General features: G+C 35.0%; 4 protein-coding genes across 6 annotated transcripts; 1 reads left to right on the top strand and 3 right to left on the bottom strand.

Moving 5' to 3' along the window:
* Nucleotides 1-663: 663 nt before the first annotated feature.
* On the bottom strand, nt 664-3,316 carry LOC105162502 (myb family transcription factor RLI1). 3 transcript variants are annotated; one of them, XM_088880413.1, is made up of 8 exons: nt 3,175-3,316; nt 2,311-3,093; nt 2,027-2,222; nt 1,869-1,945; nt 1,724-1,769; nt 1,551-1,605; nt 1,301-1,370; nt 664-1,162 (listed from the first exon to the last, which is right to left on the bottom strand). In XM_088880413.1, exons 2-8 carry the CDS (start codon nt 2,887-2,889, stop codon nt 950-952), a joined length of 1,236 nt encoding a protein of 411 aa, XP_088736539.1. In that variant the 5' UTR covers nt 2,890-3,093; nt 3,175-3,316; the 3' UTR covers nt 664-949. The 3 variants fall into 3 exon arrangements, with proteins under 3 accessions (XP_088736539.1, XP_011078839.2, XP_011078838.2); XM_011080537.3 differs by having other exon boundaries at nt 1,730-1,769; nt 2,311-3,316; XM_011080536.3 differs by having other exon boundaries at nt 2,311-3,316.
* Nucleotides 3,317-11,375: 8,059 nt separating this feature from the next.
* LOC148788022 (uncharacterized) lies at nt 11,376-12,110 on the bottom strand. The gene has a single exon (XM_088880708.1). The coding sequence runs from the start codon at nt 12,108-12,110 to the stop codon at nt 11,376-11,378; it is 735 nt and encodes a 244-aa protein (XP_088736834.1).
* A 126-nt stretch (nt 12,111-12,236) lies between these two features.
* On the bottom strand, nt 12,237-12,848 carry LOC148788023 (uncharacterized). Its single transcript, XM_088880709.1, has one exon. The coding sequence runs from the start codon at nt 12,846-12,848 to the stop codon at nt 12,237-12,239; it is 612 nt and encodes a 203-aa protein (XP_088736835.1).
* Nucleotides 12,849-16,642: 3,794 nt separating this feature from the next.
* LOC105162611 (uncharacterized) lies at nt 16,643-17,452 on the top strand. Its single transcript, XM_011080685.3, has one exon. It carries the CDS (start codon nt 16,668-16,670, stop codon nt 17,274-17,276), a length of 609 nt encoding a protein of 202 aa, XP_011078987.2. The 5' UTR covers nt 16,643-16,667; the 3' UTR covers nt 17,277-17,452.
* Nucleotides 17,453-17,978: the final 526 nt, after the last annotated feature.

The raw sequence follows: 17,978 nt of genomic DNA on the forward strand, positions 1-17,978 counted from the left end.
TTGTTGTAGATGGATTTGAAAATTTGCAATTTACATCCCACGATTTTCCCTCTTTTGTGATTTTAATCTCATTATTTTACTTCTAAAAACATTTAGTCCCACGAGACAAGACAATTATGTTAAATACTTAACGGAGTAAATCATCTGCTCATTTAAGAGAGAACACGTGAGTTACACGTGCTCTATTAAACATTTAACGGAATTTATGATTGGAATTAAAATTATAATTTTTTTTTTACTTATGAGATCAAATTTGGTGCATATAAAATGATGGGAACCAAAATTGCAAAAAGTACTATTATGGGATGTAAATTACAATTTTTTCGAAATGGATCCATTTAAATTTTTTTTTGGGGGGGGGGGGGGGGGGGTGGGGGGGCAGCGGCATAGAGACCCTTTGAACTCTCTTGCCATGTTATCATGGAGTAGAGTTCGAGTTGAATTTAGCAATTTCGCTAAAGATTCAATTTCATTTATGAGGATTAGGATCGGAGGAGAAGGATCTAAAATTCGCATAAATTTGAATTCAATAGATATATGACTGTTTGAATATTTTATGGCATTCTGTGTGTTTTTTTAAGTGAATTGGTTAAATATGTGGTATTATATTGCTATGCTAATCAACAATGAAAATTTCAGAAGTCAAAACAAAACCCGCTAACATACCCGTGGGCACGAGACATATACTCAAGGTGATGATGAAAAACTTCTGTTTCTTGGAACACTGTCAAATAGTGTACTCTGTACTGTATATGCAGACAAGAAGATGACCGGACATGGAAGTATATGTTGTATGCCTATGTTCTAAATGTGATGTATGATTCACTCAGATTCATCAGATTGCATATAATTCTTGACTATGTAACAAGTGGACAGAATGCATGGCTGCTCATGGTGCTGAATTAAGGGAAACCAAAAATCTTGTTCCGGGCTGGGCTGACGGAACCTGCTAGTTTATCTTGATGGGAAATAGCATGTCATCATCAGACCCTTCTGAGACCAAAACCTCTGGATCTTCAACAGTAGAGGAAAAATTATTAGGACATGTGCTCTTAGAATCTGCTGATTCCTTTAGATTCCGTATCCTTCTTTGCTGCTGATCAAACATCTCTTTCAGCTGCTTCGCTTGTTCCTCAATCCTCATCTGTAAGTTCCGTTGAATCTAGAGCAGAAACAAAAATGATGAAAAGATCAATGCACTCTTTTCCACTTCTAGGAGAAACTTCCATCAATTTTACAATGTTGTCACTCCATTTTAATCAGACAAGAAGGATTTGTGTTAGAAAAACATTAGAGATACCTCCAGTTGCTCGCAGAGATGCCTTTGGACATCTAGTTGCATTTGCAGTGCCTCCTTCAGTTGCATCCCACTGCAAAAGGAAACAAATTAAGTACATGGTCAAATAAATGTATCTGAAAAATTTTAAGTGCAACGGAAATTAAGTTTGTAAACTGCAAAGGATTATTGTTAAAAGCGAGGTTTGAGCCAAAACTCCATCATGATTGTATATCATACTACAATTCAGGAAGCAAGCGGAATAGTAATTTACGTTTCAATGTCCATCTGTGCTACGTTATTTGTGCTAGTCTTCTTCTCAGATCTTCCTGCAGCAGCAGAAATAGGAAATAAATGAGATGCAACTCTCCAGGTGGCTAGAAATTTTGAGAGGAAAAACATTTAGTAATTTTTTACATGAATTGCCAAAAGTTTCAGAAAGTGTACCTGTACCTTCCACTGATTCTGGCCCGGACTTCACATTCCGATATTTCTACAGAGAAAAATAACAACAAGAAGGAAACTACTGACTCAGAATTCTAAGAATAAACAAAAACAGAAATCGAAAAAGGTTATGGTTTTTGTTCAGTACCTGCAAATGGCTTTTGACATGTAAAATGGTAAGTCCATCGGTCTCCATCAGCTTTAGTATTGCCTTGGGAGTTGCCTCTATGTTATGATGTGACAACTAATCAGCATTTGTAATGGTCTTGGATTGAAAAACAGAGGCTGATATCAGAGATGACTTACTGTCAGGGCCACCAAGTCGATTCACACTCTCAACAAACCGATCGTGAAGATCCTGAGTCCACCTGATCCGAGTCTTGCTCGATGGAACTGCTCCAGGGGATCCAGAATTATTACTTGATGTAGTTGGAAGGCATCCAGGCGGCGTTCCAAGCTGCTGCGCATTAGTTAAATGAGATGTGTATAAACTCTGGGACACCTGTGTGAACGCCATGAAGAATGATCAAATTAACTGAAACGGTCATTGCATCAAATGGCAAAAGGAAGTGAAATCTTGAAAGACTTACTCCCAGATCCTGATTTGCATCCAAAGGAATTGAAGGGCTTCCCATATTTTCATCATCAAGATCACCAAGTAGCCTTTTTTTCAGGTGTAGTATCTGATCACTCTCAATGTTGCAGAACAGATTCCCATAGGATCCTTCTGGCCTGATATATTCACTGCCGCTTGATGTTTGAGTCTCCATAACTGATGATAGGTGGGTATCTGGTTCAGTCTCTGGCGACAAATCTCCATAGAAACCCGTTGGATTTTGTTGGTACGGCGGTACACTTAGATTATGATTCCTGAATTCTTGAGAGCAACAAGTGGTCTTATTTCCTTGGAAATCAAACTGAGATAAGCCCATGTAAACTTCGGTAGCATAAAAAGCAGGTGCCGGTGATGCTATCCTGCTGATCATGGGGCTGGACGGATTACTCAGCCAAAAGTTGTGCCGTTGCAAGCCGCCTTCTCTTGCTGCTGACTGATCAAATAGTCCCATAGGTACTGATCCCTGCTGAGCAGCATAACTCTGTGGAAAACAATCAGGAAATTCTAATGCGTAATTGCAGCCGAACCCATCACTATCTTGCATTCCCTTCATTTATATCGAGCAACTGAAAAGCTTTTGCAGAAACGGGACCTATTCAATCTTGAAGAATCATACAAGAAAACGCATCAGCAGCAGAATCTATGCTTCTTGTTTGTTGGCTACCTTCTCAAGGAGCCCGCATCAAACACGTGGTGATCGGAATGGAGACAGGATATATGAATAGCCGCAGCGGCAGCAATGTTCATTATCAAGAATCTGTGATAAAATTATCTCTTTATTAATTATACTTATGCTGCAAGTCTTGCAATATAAATATGAATATGTCAACAACTCAACTGGATATGAATGAACAGTGACTTGTTGACAAAACCAAAGCCAAATTTAGTATATAAAAATCAAACATCATGCTTAGTAAACGATTAACGTTAATAGCACTTTGTTTTTCCCATCAAGACATGTAAAAGCTCTCCTGTCAACCCCCTCACCCCCCCTCCCCCACCCACCCTCCCCCTCTCTTTATATATGTGTGTATATATGATTCTCCAATTTCTTGTTTACTTGGCAATAATTGAGGAATATTGTTTCCAAGCCTATGCTCGAAGAGTTATTTTTTTAAATTGTACACTGATCACTCAATAAATATATCGATGATATGATGGTTTATCCGTCCTAATTTCATCATACTAAACTAAGGTTTGTCGATATATATTTGTCATAATGGTGATGGCTGGATTCTTGCAACTCTAATACGTTGTCATTGTCATAGAAAGCTGCTGGAAATGGCAGCTTCTTTTGATCTGATTATTATCTACAAAAACAAGTTGAAAGGACGAAGAAATGAATCCAAACCGATTCTTGTAACATCCAATGAGGCTATAGGACGAAGGTTACCAAACAAACAATTAAAAGATAAAATAAAATAATCTTAATGTGTAGTAGCTCATTTCATATGTTATGCGGCGGCTTGTAAGAAATTTTCAATAAATTTAGCCAAATATCCTTTTAACAACTACGTTGTCATACTCTTTGGTTCGGTACGATGGTCATATCAATCATCAAATGGACATCTCATGATTTGAAATCTGCAATTCTTTTTCATAAATATATTAAAGAGTAAATTATAAAGAATTTTCTCGATATTTATCTTAATTATAGATAGTTTTTATTATTTAAAAAATTATAAATAATCTCTTTAAATTAAGTACTTGCTAACAAATACCCCCTAATTGTTAGACGTTCATTAATAGACTGTCAGAATGTATTTGTAATTTTTTGAATAATAAAAAAATATTTGTAATTTTTTATAGAGGGTATTTGTAATTATGACAAATATCAAATGAGTCTTTTGAAATTTATCCTATATTAAATGATAATTTTATAATTCAAACTTTGAAATGTTAGAAACCCCGAAACATCTCAAAGCAACAAGCACTTCCTGGCCTTTAAATCTTGGCATTCCATCTGCCAACCAAAAAACAGAGGATTGGGCTATTTAGAGAGCACGTAATGGTGGAATTCATGGGAAGAATGCCCGAACAGTAGAGGAGGTGGCAAGATTCATTGCCAAAAACGCAATCGAATACCTCAATGCAAGAAAGACTAAGGGGATCAAGACCCAAACTAATTGTGAGTGGATGCCCCCTAAGGGTGCAAGGTCAGTCAAGCCAGCCCTCGAGCTAGCGTGCTTGCTCGAACTCGAGCTCTATACGTTGTGTTCGTAAGCTCGCTCACCCCTCTTTTTAATTTATATATATATATATATATTATATATGTGTATATTTAATATTATATCAAATTTATATTCAAAATTCATCGTATATTAAAATTATTGGTCAATATATTTCTTATTTTAATTTCATATAATAAAATATGATATTTTTATTTATATTATTTAAAAATAAGCTTAAGCAACAATTTTGTGAGTTTTGATCCTTTTTTGTAAATAAATATTTAAAATTCATTATCAATTAGAATTATTAGTTAATATCTCATATTTTAGTTTAGATGATATTAAAATATGATATTTTATATTATATTATCTAAAAACAAACTTATTAGACTATTTAGTATGTTTTGATAATTTTTTGTAAATAAATATTAGTATAATGCATATAAATTTTATTATTATGATTTCAATCCATTATAACAAAATGCATTTATTCGCTATATATTATAATTATTAGTCCATATCTCATATTTTAGTTTTAGATGATATTAAAATATAGTATAATAGTTTATATTATCTAAAAAGAAGTTTAAACAATAATTTAGTACATTTTCATAATTTTTTTAAATAAATATTTAATATAATGCATATGAGTTTTATCGTTATAATTTCAATATCCACTACAACAAAATACATTTATTTTAAAAATTCATCATATATTTGAATTGCTAGTCAATACATCATATTTTGGTTTTAAATGATATTAAAATATAATATTTTAGTTTATATTATCTAAAAACAAGCTTAATCAACAGTTTAGTACCTTTAGATAATTATTATTTTTTTTTGTAAATAAATATTTAATATAATGCATATATTTTATCGTTATAATTTCAATGCATTACAACTAAATGCACTTATTCACTAATGAGTTCTAGCTCACAAGCTGCTCGAGCTCGACTCGTGTCAATCGAGCTCAAGCCTTTATTTCCTGAGTTCGCCGAGTTAGGCTCGTTTGCATCCCTAAATTGCCCCCACCACTGGGGTGGACCAAGGTGAATACGGACACCACATTCAAGGACAGCAAATGTACGATAAGATTTTGTTATTCGTGATCATCGCAGGTTCCCTACTTACACGGAAACTGTTCAAATCTCAGTCTATGATCCGAATTTTGCTGAACTTAGAGCACTGAGAATGACAACTGAAAAGATTCATGCTAAACAGACAAAACATGTTCATAATGTTTGGATTCGTTTTTTGAGTGTTTTGTTGTGTTTTGTGGAAATAGAGAGAGAAAAACAAAGATAAATAAGTGTGTGTTAGAGATAGTATGTATGTTTGGATTTGTTTTTGGAGATAATTTAAAATAAGTATTATATATTTAATGTTGTGTTTTGGAAGACAAAAATTACTATTCATTGTCAAATCATGTCTTTGGAGATAATTTAAAATAAGTATTATATATTTAATGTTGTATTTTGGGAGACAAAAATTACTATTCATTGTCAAATCATGCCTTTTTTATATATATTTATGTAGATATGTGTGTATATATATATGTATGTTTTTATGCTAAAACAGTTAAAAACACTTAAATAAGGTGTTTTTGAATGATGACAAACATTGGGTTTGTTTTGACTTGTCTCGAAAATAAGTTGGAAATGAAAACAAACATAGTGGTTATTTTCGAATCTGATTCTTACACATCCATTTCTATACTGAGAATGATTATACAAATATTTTGTTTTAGTTTTATCGTTATAAATACTCAATTTTAATTGTTGGAAATTCTACAATATAATTTTTGTCAAGATAATTATATTTAAATGAGATAATTATATTAACACCCTCTGGCCTATGGTTTGTTTTATAAATCATTCATACCTTTCGAATAATTACACATACACTCATCAATAATGTCAACATTGTTTACACAAACTATCCCTTTTTTTTGAAAATTTATATACACCCCCCTAAAAATATCAATATCATTACACAAACTACTCCTATATTTTTTTCACTTCGAGGTGGTTTTTATAGTTATGCAAAAATCAATAATTATTTACATAAATAGATTATAAATCACAGGACGTAAATATAATTATTTCTACTTAAAATGAATTAAAATCACTCGAATTAGTGACCATGTTATGAAGGAATCTCTTATACTTTGTCATTTTGGGTAGAGCTGGTAAGTTGGACCCAAACATAGTTCTCTTGGTAATTACGTTGTAACTTGTAAGAACTTTGAAAGAACTTGTAATTTTTCTTGCTTAAGCATATTTTTTTCTCCCTCTCTTTTTTTAGGATAATTATGTTTACGCCCTTTAATTTATAATTTATTTATATAAATTATTCTTATTATTTGCGTAGAGAAACTATTCCTGCAATAACCAAAAAGTAAAAGTAGCTTATGTGATGATATTCATGTTTTGAGGGTGATGTGTAATTTTTCAAAAAACAAAGGTAGTTTTATGCAAATGATGTTGATGTTTCTGATAGGTGTATATATAATTTTTTCAAGAAATGAGAATAATGTATATAAATAGACCATAGACTGAGGGTATAAATACAATTAATTTGTTTTTTATGGGGATTAATGCAATTAGCAATAAAATAACACAAATGCCCTCAAAATAGGCATTTAATTATTACAGGGTTAGTCCAAAGACCCGTGCCCTCTCAATTCGCAATCTGACTCGGACCCGCGACCCGAATCAGAAGACCTATTGCTTAGGGCCGTTGATTCGCTTGATACCCTACAAAATAGGATTACGACACGTGGCATAAGGTAAGTGAACCTATACCAAAATCATAAATACCTCATGTACAGTTTATTTATAGTAAGACATTTATTACACCAAAACTCATTAAATATATTGAGATTGCTTTCCTCTAACTCGAACTCCTTTGCATTCGAGAATTTTAGTTGAGAACCTCCCAACAAACTTAACAATATATTCTTTTCTCAGGTCCCAAAATCATTCCAAAAACACGAAATAGTTTATTGTATTAATTACGAGTAACTTTTACTTATAACTGTTAGCAAGGATGCCACTCAAATTTTTAATCGTACTCAGTAGCTCAATTACTACATTTCCAATGTAACCTTACCGTAAGAATAATTGTTGTCGTACGATAAATATAAATTAATTAAGGAAGACGGATTACAAAAACTAAATTTTTGTACACTTGTAGGCCTCGTTTATTTTGTAATATGAGTTATTTGGATGACAAGATAAAAGAAGTTTATTGTATTAATTATGAGTAAATTACAACGGTCATCTTTCAAGTTTGTCACAATTATAAATTCTCTCTTGTTGTTTGAAAATTATCAATACCCCCTCATTTTAAATATCGCCCAACAACTAACTCAATCCTTTAACTTTTGTCAGGTTTTTATTATTTTTTATGGTGAACTGACCAAAATACCATAATAATTTATGAATTATAATTTTATTTACTTTTTGAAAAATTTCAAATTTTTTTTCCTTTTACCTCGTTTGATTTTTTATAATTTTTTTTAAATACAACAAGGGCAAAGCTGGTAATTTAGGCCTCTGTTGAAGGATTACATATTTTCTTCAAACATTAAGGGATATTTGTAACTTTTCAAACAACGAGGTGATATTTATAATTATGTCAAAACTTAGAAGAATTCGTTGTAAATTACCCTTAAATATACTATGTTTACTTAGGTTGTTTTGATTGAGTCAACTCAACCTATCTAAATAAGTAGTTTGAATCATTCAATCCAAACAAGACCAGACTCTTGGATTAGAGACGGGTCTGCATAATGAAAAGTAAACACCTTATTTGGATATATTGAGATGCTTATACAACTTAATAATAAAAAGTAAATTGTAGTCCGGGAATGGCGCCAGGCGAGGTCGCCGCTACGCCCCTTAATGAATTGGATGGTCCTTTGACCTTCGTTTGATGGAGACGGCCAGCATAGATCTCATGAGACCCGCCCACTATTACTACGAAAAAAGCCATGCCCTTTTCCTTGCTACTAGGAAAGTAAGCAACTCCTATTAGCACCGGACCTTGAGTCGAATTTCTCGTGTCATGTGCAACGTCCATCAATGATGGTTCATTAATGTAAGAGGGTGTTTGGGTGAGCTTATAAGCAGCTTTAAATATCTTATAAGATGTCTGAGTGTTCAAACTCATTTTTAAAACTTTATTAAATTAATTACAAATTTGTCATTTACTAACATCTTATAAATTACATTATTTTATTTTATTCGAAGACTTAAATAATTTATTTTTAAAATAAGATATTTAACATCTTATAAGCTAGTTCAAAACACATCTTATAAGATGGATGCACTTATAAGGTGTTTTAAATAAATTTAACCAAACACGCTCTAAATTAATTCCATCGAAATTTTTCTTTTTTTATCTCTTCATTTCTTTTCCAAAACATATAATTTTCTCTTCCTTCCCTCGGATTTTAATTGAGTTTTTAGTTAATTAAATTAGTTAATTAAATTATATTTTATATTGAACTGTAGTGTTAAATCAATATATTTTCAATAAAAATACATATAATCAAATATGTTTTCACTTTAATTACTGTTTCAAAAATTAAGAATTGAAAATAAAAGCATAAATAAATATAAAAGAAAAGTGCTAATGAACATCTGAATTAAGTATTTTAATTAAGAGTAAATTACAATTATCTCCTTTGAGATTTGGTATAATTACTAATACCTCCTCATCGTTTTGAAAAATTGTTATGAAAAAATAAAAAATATAATAAGCGCGAAGTTGACAATTTCATACTTTTAGATTACATAATTTCATCAAACATCAAGAGATATTTATAATTTTTTAAATAATGAGGAAGTATTTATAGTTATGATAAATTTCTGAAAGAGTGGTTGTAATTGACCCTTTAATTAATTAATCGAATTAATTAAAAAAGTTGGTTGCTTGCACAGTGCAGACATGTTTAGGGATGATAGGACAAGAAAGAATCCTAACTTACTAGAATACTTAATTATCAATTGATATTTTATTATAATAATGTAATTATTATTATTATTTTTATAAAGAAAGTTTTACTTTGACATTTTAATTTAATAATGTAAATGCAATTTATTTGGACTACCAATAATTCTCGAGAAGGAGATTAATTTTATGCAAGTAATTTAAATCAGACCCGCAACCCAAATCATGGTACGCACGTTGGTGACAACTTCATCACGTAAATCAAACCAACTTCAAATTGTAACCACTGTTAAATATGTATGTATTTATTTTACTTTATATTGATTATTATGATTAGGTACTGTTTTTAGTCATATTAGTCATATAATCTCGAGAAGATCGCGGATATAGCTGGTAGCACCCAAGCCCTGCAAGTTGTGCCAGGGACACCCCTAGCTCCCACCAGTGGGGCAACCTTCGCTAGTGGGGTGATGGTCCCAGGACCCCTAGAATTGCCGGCATACTGACTGAACCTCCATGCCATAGTACATCCTCATACATCTTCTGGGGGGCTCCCCCCAAGACTCCTATGCACCATACAACAGATGATAATGGCGACCATATGAGAGCAAATGGCGATACTAGCCCCAACTAGTGCAGCAACCCCATCCTGACGTGGACATTTCAAAAGAGAAAGGTAAAAGGGTACCCCCTACAACGCCGGTCGCAGAAAACCAGGGACCTGCTCACAAACTCAAAAGGACGTCCCTCCTCAATAGCTTGCACGCCTAAAGCGCTTACAGAAAGGCCTTCAAGACGTCCAGTATCAGATTGCGGGAGCGCCCTCGGAAGAGCAGCAAGGGATCCCTTTCAAAGGTCCTCTTTCATGGAGGCACCCCAGCCCTTTTTCCGGCAGGCACTTGGGTCCTTCTCTATGGGACTTATAAGCTCTGTCCCGTGCAGACACCTAAACTCTTCTTTGCGGAGACATCTAAGTCCTACTTCCTGCAGACATCTTATTCTTCCTCTGGAGAGGTTCTTAGTTCCTGTTCCAAGAAGGACACGACCCTCCTCCGAGAAAGCACAATAATTTTGCTTCGTGCCAGACCTATTTATAATATAAAAATGTCTTTCTTATCTAACATTCCATTATAAAAAATAAAGACCTACATGCAAGTAGGGAAAAAAAAGGCACACTATTAAGCTCTCCTGTGGAGACACCTTCATAAAAAAACCCTGCTCCGTACAAGCACGAAGTAAGCTATTATTTTTCTAAACATGTTTATGCTACTAACATTTTTTTGAAAGAATTCAAAAAAATAAGAAAAAGAAAAAACCTCCTCCTCTAGCCTCACCTTTAAAGACATTTACTCTAATAAGTGTCGAAATCTTTACTTATTAGAGTGGGGGGCTACTTATATACATAAAAATGGATTGGCTGCCTAAAGAGACTCAAGCGGCCCAAAAAGAAGAAATAGAAGACCCATGATACCCCCTAAGAGGCCCAAGTCATGAGAGGCCCGTAATACCCTAGAAGGCACAAAGGGATCTGGCAAACGGCCCTGGCGAGTATCTTCCAGAGAACAGATTGGCAAAGGAAGGTTCAGACAACCTAAGTAGCCCAGAAAGAAGGGAGGATGCCTAGGACATCCCCCGGCTCGGACCATAATTAAAGCCCAACAAAACATTCGGCCTAAAAGGGCCACACATGTGGCAGTCCACTCCTCCGCATGACATGTCATCAACCCAAGTATCAACCACCTTGGACCGCATCAGCCCGAGCGGGGAGGACCTCCCTAGTTGCTAGGACTCACTATGGATGAGCGGTATCCCCCAACTGAAGAGGACTCCTACTAATGCACATCCAACTACAAATAAGGATGATTTATCCCTTATCCCCAACCATTCCCAACCAACTTCCACAAGAATCTCAGGTGGGGGATAGACCCCCAATAGATGGGGGCACTCCGCTTCCCAGTGAGGCCACTTCGCTTCGCCCGAAGCCGACTAATGGGGTTTTCACGGGTTCGAGCCTCGCGTTCTCCAGCCCCATCCGATCCACCACGTTTTTGAAGATGATGTCAGCTGAGCTCCCACTATCAATCAACACCTTGTGAACAGTGAAGTTCGCAATATCTAGCTTGACGACCATCGGGTCGTTCTGTTCTCCACCCTCTTCCAGTCTGTCCGAACTATTAAACGAGATAGCCTCTTCATCCTCAACCTTCAGCACAAATTCTTTTTCCCGGATGGAGCCGGCCGCTCGAGCGCATCTCTTTCGTGTTCGGCTCGAATCTCCCGCGGTCGGTCCTCCTGCGATCGTGTATATGACACCCTTGGTAGGTGCGTTGTTTCCGCCCATCGGGGCCCTATCGGGTTTTGATGGCCTCGGATTTCTGTCTCGATCGTGGCTTCTCGATCTGCTTCTCCTTCCTTCTCCGTCGATTTTGCAATTTGGGGGCACGCGATCCCTAAAGTATCCCTGTCGGACGAGCCTTTCGATCTCATCTCTCAACTGATAGCACTCCTCGGTGTTGTGCCCCCTCTCCCGATGGAATCGGCAGTATTTGTTGGAAGTTTTCTTGGAGGGGGTGTACCTCGTATGCCTGGGCCATTTCAGTAGGTCGGCATTTTCAACCATCATCAGGGCTTTCTCTCGCGACATAGCCAAGGGAGTGTAATTGTGGTATTTTGGGATGTATTTGGGCTCCTTCCGCTTCTCTGTTTTTGGTTGCTTGTGCCCTCCTTCCCTGTTCTCCTGGGCTCGCCTGGGTACGTAATCTCGTTCCCTTCATTCAGAATCTTTCATCGCGTTCATCTCATCTTCGTCGATGTACTTCTGTGCTAACGCCATCAGTTGCTCGACATCTGTGGGCGGGTCGCGTGCGAGGGCTGATGCGAAGGAGCTCTTTCTAAGCCCGTGAATGAGGATACTCCCGAGCATATCGATCCTCAGCTCTTGCACCTCCAAAGTTTCGTTGTTGAACCGGCCAATGAAATTTTTCAGAGTTTCGTCCTCCCTCTGCCGGATGTTGAATAGATGGGTGGCGGATCTCTTCTGCTTCTTCTTACTCGCGAAATGAAAATTGAATTTGTGCACGAGCTGTTCATAAGATTCAATACTTCCCCGAGGCAGATTGGTAAACCACTCCTGAGCTTTCCCTGTGAGTGTGGTCGCAAACAATTTCGCCATTATCGGGGGTGACTGTCCATAAAGATTCATCACCATTTCGAACGCAGCCACATGCTCCTGCGGGTCTCTCATCCCATCGTATCTCCTGAGATCGGGTATCCTGAACCCCGGCTCGACTGTTTGGATGAGGATGTCGTTACAGAAAGGGAAATTCTTGTTTTGCGAGACAATCTCCCCTCGCTTCTTCAGTTCGTCGATCTGTTTGGTCATGCTGTGTATCTGTTTGCCCACGCTTTCTACTTCGGCCCGGGATATCGCGGGCTCCCTTCTCTTCGCACGTCCATGACTGCTAGAGCCTACGTCGGACGACGCTGGTCGCTTGCTGCGACGTTCTTGTTCACCTTGCACCCTTGATTCCCTCAGTGGTTCAACATTTTCGAATAACTGCCTCCTAGCCGTTTCCTTGGCTAGGGGGTCGCTATTCTCCTTTCATATTCTACAATTGCTTTTCGACTCGCCTCCTCTATCATTTTCTGTAACTCGTCAGGAGTTAGTTGGATGGTGGTTCCTGTTCCTTTCCTGGGTGTTTCCTCTTCCGCAGCATTTCTCCTCGATGAACCTTCCATAATGATAAAGAATTCTCAGATGTTCCCACAGACGGCGCCAACTGATCCAGGTCGAATTATTCGATCTCCTGAGACGATCTCACTGCAGATTGATTAACTCTTCCGAATCAGGTTTTGGGTCCCCTGAGAATAAAACACGAACCGTGAGCTCATCGGGCACGTCCCCGACAATGACCCTCCGACGCTCAAGTTAGGTTGATCGAGTGAAATGTATGCGATCTCAGAGTTCGATCTCAATTAATGCATAACAGTTACCTCATTTATGGCGTATCTGGGTCTATTTATAGAACACAGTTGTACGTCAAGTACTGGGCCACGTGGCCGTATCTTATCGGCGTGTGTTCCGATCGAACGGCTGTCATCGTCCGGGTCTTCGGCCAGTCTGTGCGATCCGGGTCGGGTCCTCCGCGACCCGCCTGCTACAAAACACGCGGATCCTGATCGCGTAATGACTAAGATACCCTTAATGAAGGTTAATCTAGTCTTTTCTGCAGGGGTAACATGTGTATACTCATCAAACTTGAAGAAAAATAATTGAGGACGTATCAAATAGATTCACAATATGTAGTTGTTGAATGTAATTGAAAAGACAATGCAAATTATGTAGAATCATATTTGACTCTTTAATTATTGAAAATGAACACGGAATACAAGTAAAATGATGATTCATCAAAGTACATGCTATGATGTATAAATCCAGAATACGTATACAACTACATCATACGTACATAGATTGAACAGAAATCTTGGTATGTACGCAAGACATGCATCTTGAAAACATTAGGATGCACCAATTATTGATGATAATGTAAGTAGACATGAAGTGAGTTAGATAGATAGGTCTCCCTCTCCCATGATTGTTTCACTTTCTCCCATAATTGGTAGCATTGCATAAGGTAAGTAACAAAAGGGCTGTTTGGCAGCTCATTCTTGTAATATTTGGTGCAGCTAATTGTGAAAGAGTTGAGATTCAGTGGATCTTGACAGCTCTGCACTCCTAAAGCCAAATATTTTGCTTTGTCATAATCTTGATCTCATTCAATATTTGTAAATTCTTAGCCAAGCAATTTGAAGATCTTCATGATGTCAAATCATGGTCATACATTTTGTATTAATGTTTAGGTGCACCCAAAACATATATATATATATATATATATTGACAATAAATATTCATCTCAGGATTGTTGGTTGATTCTAGATGAAAATAATAATAAACTATGTTCGAATCTTGATCAGTTTACTACAAATTGAGGCTAGTGATTAAGAATGAGCCAACGAATAAATTTGATGTCATGGGTTTGAATTCCACTGAATGTATGTTTTGGTGATCCGTTTATTGATATATTAATAGAATCATGCAACTTACCGTTTTAAGAAAAAAGTTATAGGAAAAAAAAAATAAGTCTTTGTTTGGTTTTAAAGGAAAACAATAATAAAGAAGATGATTATAACTTTGGATTAAAAATAATTAATTTATATAATTATCTTTTTTTCTTATAGTCTTAAAGAATATAAGAAAAATTAGGAATGATGCTTATATTTGGTAGGAAATTAGTGATAGATGATAAAAAGAGAAAAAAAATATTCAAATTTTCATGATTGGTAAATTTCCATTTTTTACTTGTCATGTTAGAGTTAGTAAATATTTAGACGGGAATATTATGCTCGGCAAATAAGAAAAATTCTTATTCAAATTAGATTTGTTGAATCAAATCAATTATATGATTGAGTATTTTTTCTGAATGTACAATAATCACACGATAAGTATATTATACTTATTATATAATTGATTTAAATTCGATCAAATCGAGCATGAATTCCCTGGAAATAGTGATTACTTAGACTAAATATTTCGAAAATAAGTTGGACGAAAACACGGATGTAATTTAAAATAAATTAAATGGAGAAATTTCAAATTAAAGTTTAAATTGTTGAAGTTGCACGGAACTGTGGCTGATTGTGACTAATGATTCCAGGGAATACAATAAAGGAAAGGTGATATTTATATATATATATGTATGTATTTGTATCCCAATCTTGTATTTCACATTGAATTCAACTTTTAGTAGTGAACTAAAGTGCTTCATCCACTATTTTTTTACATAAATTATATATAAATTTCCCTAATTAACTCCTTATCAACACTAATAATATATATTAATTTTATCTTCTACTTCCACATCATTCTGCTCATAATTTGTTGATCATCATATCTAATCTATTTTATTTTTTAAAATTAATTATTATGTCTCTGTTAGTATACGTACATGTGCTCGATTTTTTCTGTAAATATGAGAGCCGTATTCATAAATGATACATAATTAAATTTATGGCTTTTATGATTTGTTTTGTGATATAAATAAATATTAAAATATTCACATAAAATAAAATAAATATTCACGTAAAGTGAGACAAATATGATTGATTTTCGAGAATGGGGTTTGTGTTCACACTCTGGCTTGACTGCTAAAAGCCCAGCAAGAAACCCAAATATTACTGTACAGTTGCTTTTTGCACCCTCTATTTTACTGAAATTAAAATCTGTCATGGACCACTTTTTCTTTTTTCTATATTTTTTTTTCTTGCTAACCCGAAGCACCTTTTGTCTTATAAGCTTACACTCACAATCGCCTCAAGTTCAAAGATAAAAAGCGGGCTGTCTGAAGAATTGAAATCATTTCTTGGGGATTGTTTGGTGATGGGCAATTTTCTTGTTTTTTACTGTCTAGGTATCTTAATATTTGTGGACAAATTCATCCTCTGGATCAGTTTCAAATTGGCCCACCAAACAGGTGACTTTAAATCTTTATATTGATATTTTTATTTATGGATGTATTGTATGTAGACTCATTTTGAATTAAGCTCAATTTTATTATATTTTTTAATTTTTTAAAAAATACTCATATTAATAGTATAATAGTGTGATATACATATACACGAGATAAGAAATCTCCACACCAAAAATAAAGTCGAAATTATATTTTTGGTTCTGTAATTATAGGTTGGTAGCACTTTTGGTTTTGAATATCTTATATTTGGTCCTATTTTAACAAATTTAGTTATGTGTTGATAGTGTTAGTGCTAACGACCTATAATTGTATGACAAAAAATGAAATCTAATTCACAAATTGTCAACACTAATTTTGTCAAAAAAAAATGATGAAATGTGAGATATGCGGACTAAATTTCATTAAAAAAAAACTAAATATATAAATAAAATAAGTTATAAAATAAAAAAATTAATAATATATAATTATAAAATAAAAAATATAATTTAGGTGTGGGTAGTGAAGTGTAAACCCAAGAAAGAAAAAGTCCGACTTCACAATCTGCAAAGTAGTTTCCACTTTATTCAAAATCACCTACTAACTAGTCACAATATGGAAACCCCAACACCACCACCCCCCTCCCTCACCTCTATATAGTCCAAACACATATCATATTTTCTACTCCAAACGCAAAAATGGCTGCCCCCTCATCCCTCAAACCTCACAATTCCCTCAATCTTTTCTCTTCTTTCACCTCCATCAAGCTCAAAACCCTCTTCCAAACCTTCATCTTCTCCCACATCTACCCCATTGCACGTGCCGTCGCCAACGCCAACTCACTTCTACTCAAACTCATCAGACAAATACACTTCAAACACTTGCTGCAAATTATGGAAACATTCCCATTGATGAAGAAAAACAAGAACAAGAGTAAGAAGAAGAAGACGATCGTTTTCGGGTCGTTTAGGTTGCACTACAACTGGTGCTCGTCCCATGTGATGCCTCTAGCAGGCGCGGAAAGCTGTTCCCATGATCATGTGTACTATGATTCCAGTTGGAACACTGTGATCAACCCGTCCGACTCTCAGCGGATGCAAGATCAGCATGGCAATGATGAGGACGAGCTTTCGAGGTACTTGGAGTGGCTTGAGGACAAGGGTGATCATCAGTGTGAAGAAGCTTGGAGCTGCAATGAGATTGACAAACTTGCTGATTTGTTCATTGCAAACTGCCATGAGAAGTTCAGGTTGGAAAAACAGGAGTCTTATAGAAGGTTTCAAGAAATGATGGCTAGAAGTGTATGATGAGTGAGTATGTACAAGTTGAGGGTCTCTAGCTATAGCTTTTGCTTTGCCTTTGATCATATGGGGTTTTCTTTTTTTTTTTTTTTTGTAATTGGGGTTTTGGTGAAAGCTTTGTGGGATTTGTGCAAATTCAGTGCTGAGCTTTATATATAAATTAATTTGCTAGCTAGCTCTTGAATAGGACTATGAAATTTTTTATTCAAATTAAATTTGTCTAAATTAAATTAATAATAAAATAAATATAATAATTAATTACTTCTTTTTTTTATATTTATCGCTTTCTAAGTACAAAAATATATATGAAAATATTAAATTGATAAGTGTTAAAATTAAAAATTTATATAAGTTTTTTTTTTCCTGATGTCAATATTTTTTTGTCCAAATAAAAGAGGGTAATGTATAAACAGTGAACTTTAAGAAAAAATATAGATATAATTTTAAAAATTTTTTATAGAAAAAGATAACCTCGTATTTACAAATGGGGTCTAAACATAATTAAAATATTACATAAAAAATGCAACTACATAACGGGGGGTAAAGCGATTTATTTTATTTTGGTAATGCTGTAATTATAAGGTTACCATCTAAGAAGTGAAGTATTAGACTATATATTAATAAATATTGAAACACAAATAATAGGTGGTGATTTGTAATTAAGTCTATTCTATATCTATTAAATATCTATTCATCTAAAAATTAAAT

The sequence above is a fragment of the Sesamum indicum genome, linkage group LG5 (genome assembly GCF_026168435.1).
Source record: "Sesamum indicum cultivar Baizhima isolate 11 linkage group LG5, ASM2616843v1, whole genome shotgun sequence".
Taxonomy (NCBI): Eukaryota; Viridiplantae; Streptophyta; class Magnoliopsida; order Lamiales; family Pedaliaceae; genus Sesamum; species Sesamum indicum.

Bases quoted from the DNA above. Each gene is read 5' to 3' on its own strand.
- LOC105162502 (XM_088880413.1), bottom strand. From the start codon at position 2,889: ATGAAGGGAATGCAAGATAGTGATGGGTTCGGCTGCAATTACGCATTA. The intron at 2,223-2,310 runs GTAAGTCTTTCA...GCGTTCACACAG, and splicing joins ATGCAAATCAGGATCTGGGA to GTGTCCCAGAGTTTATACAC. The intron at 1,371-1,550 runs GTAAATTACTAT...TTCCTTTTGCAG, and splicing joins GCACAGATGGACATTGAAAC to TGGGATGCAACTGAAGGAGG.
- LOC105162611 (XM_011080685.3), top strand. From the start codon at position 16,668: ATGGCTGCCCCCTCATCCCTCAAACCTCACAATTCCCTCAATCTTTTC.
- LOC148788022 (XM_088880708.1), bottom strand. From the start codon at position 12,110: ATGTCGCGAGAGAAAGCCCTGATGATGGTTGAAAATGCCGACCTACTG.
- LOC148788023 (XM_088880709.1), bottom strand. From the start codon at position 12,848: ATGACCAAACAGATCGACGAACTGAAGAAGCGAGGGGAGATTGTCTCG.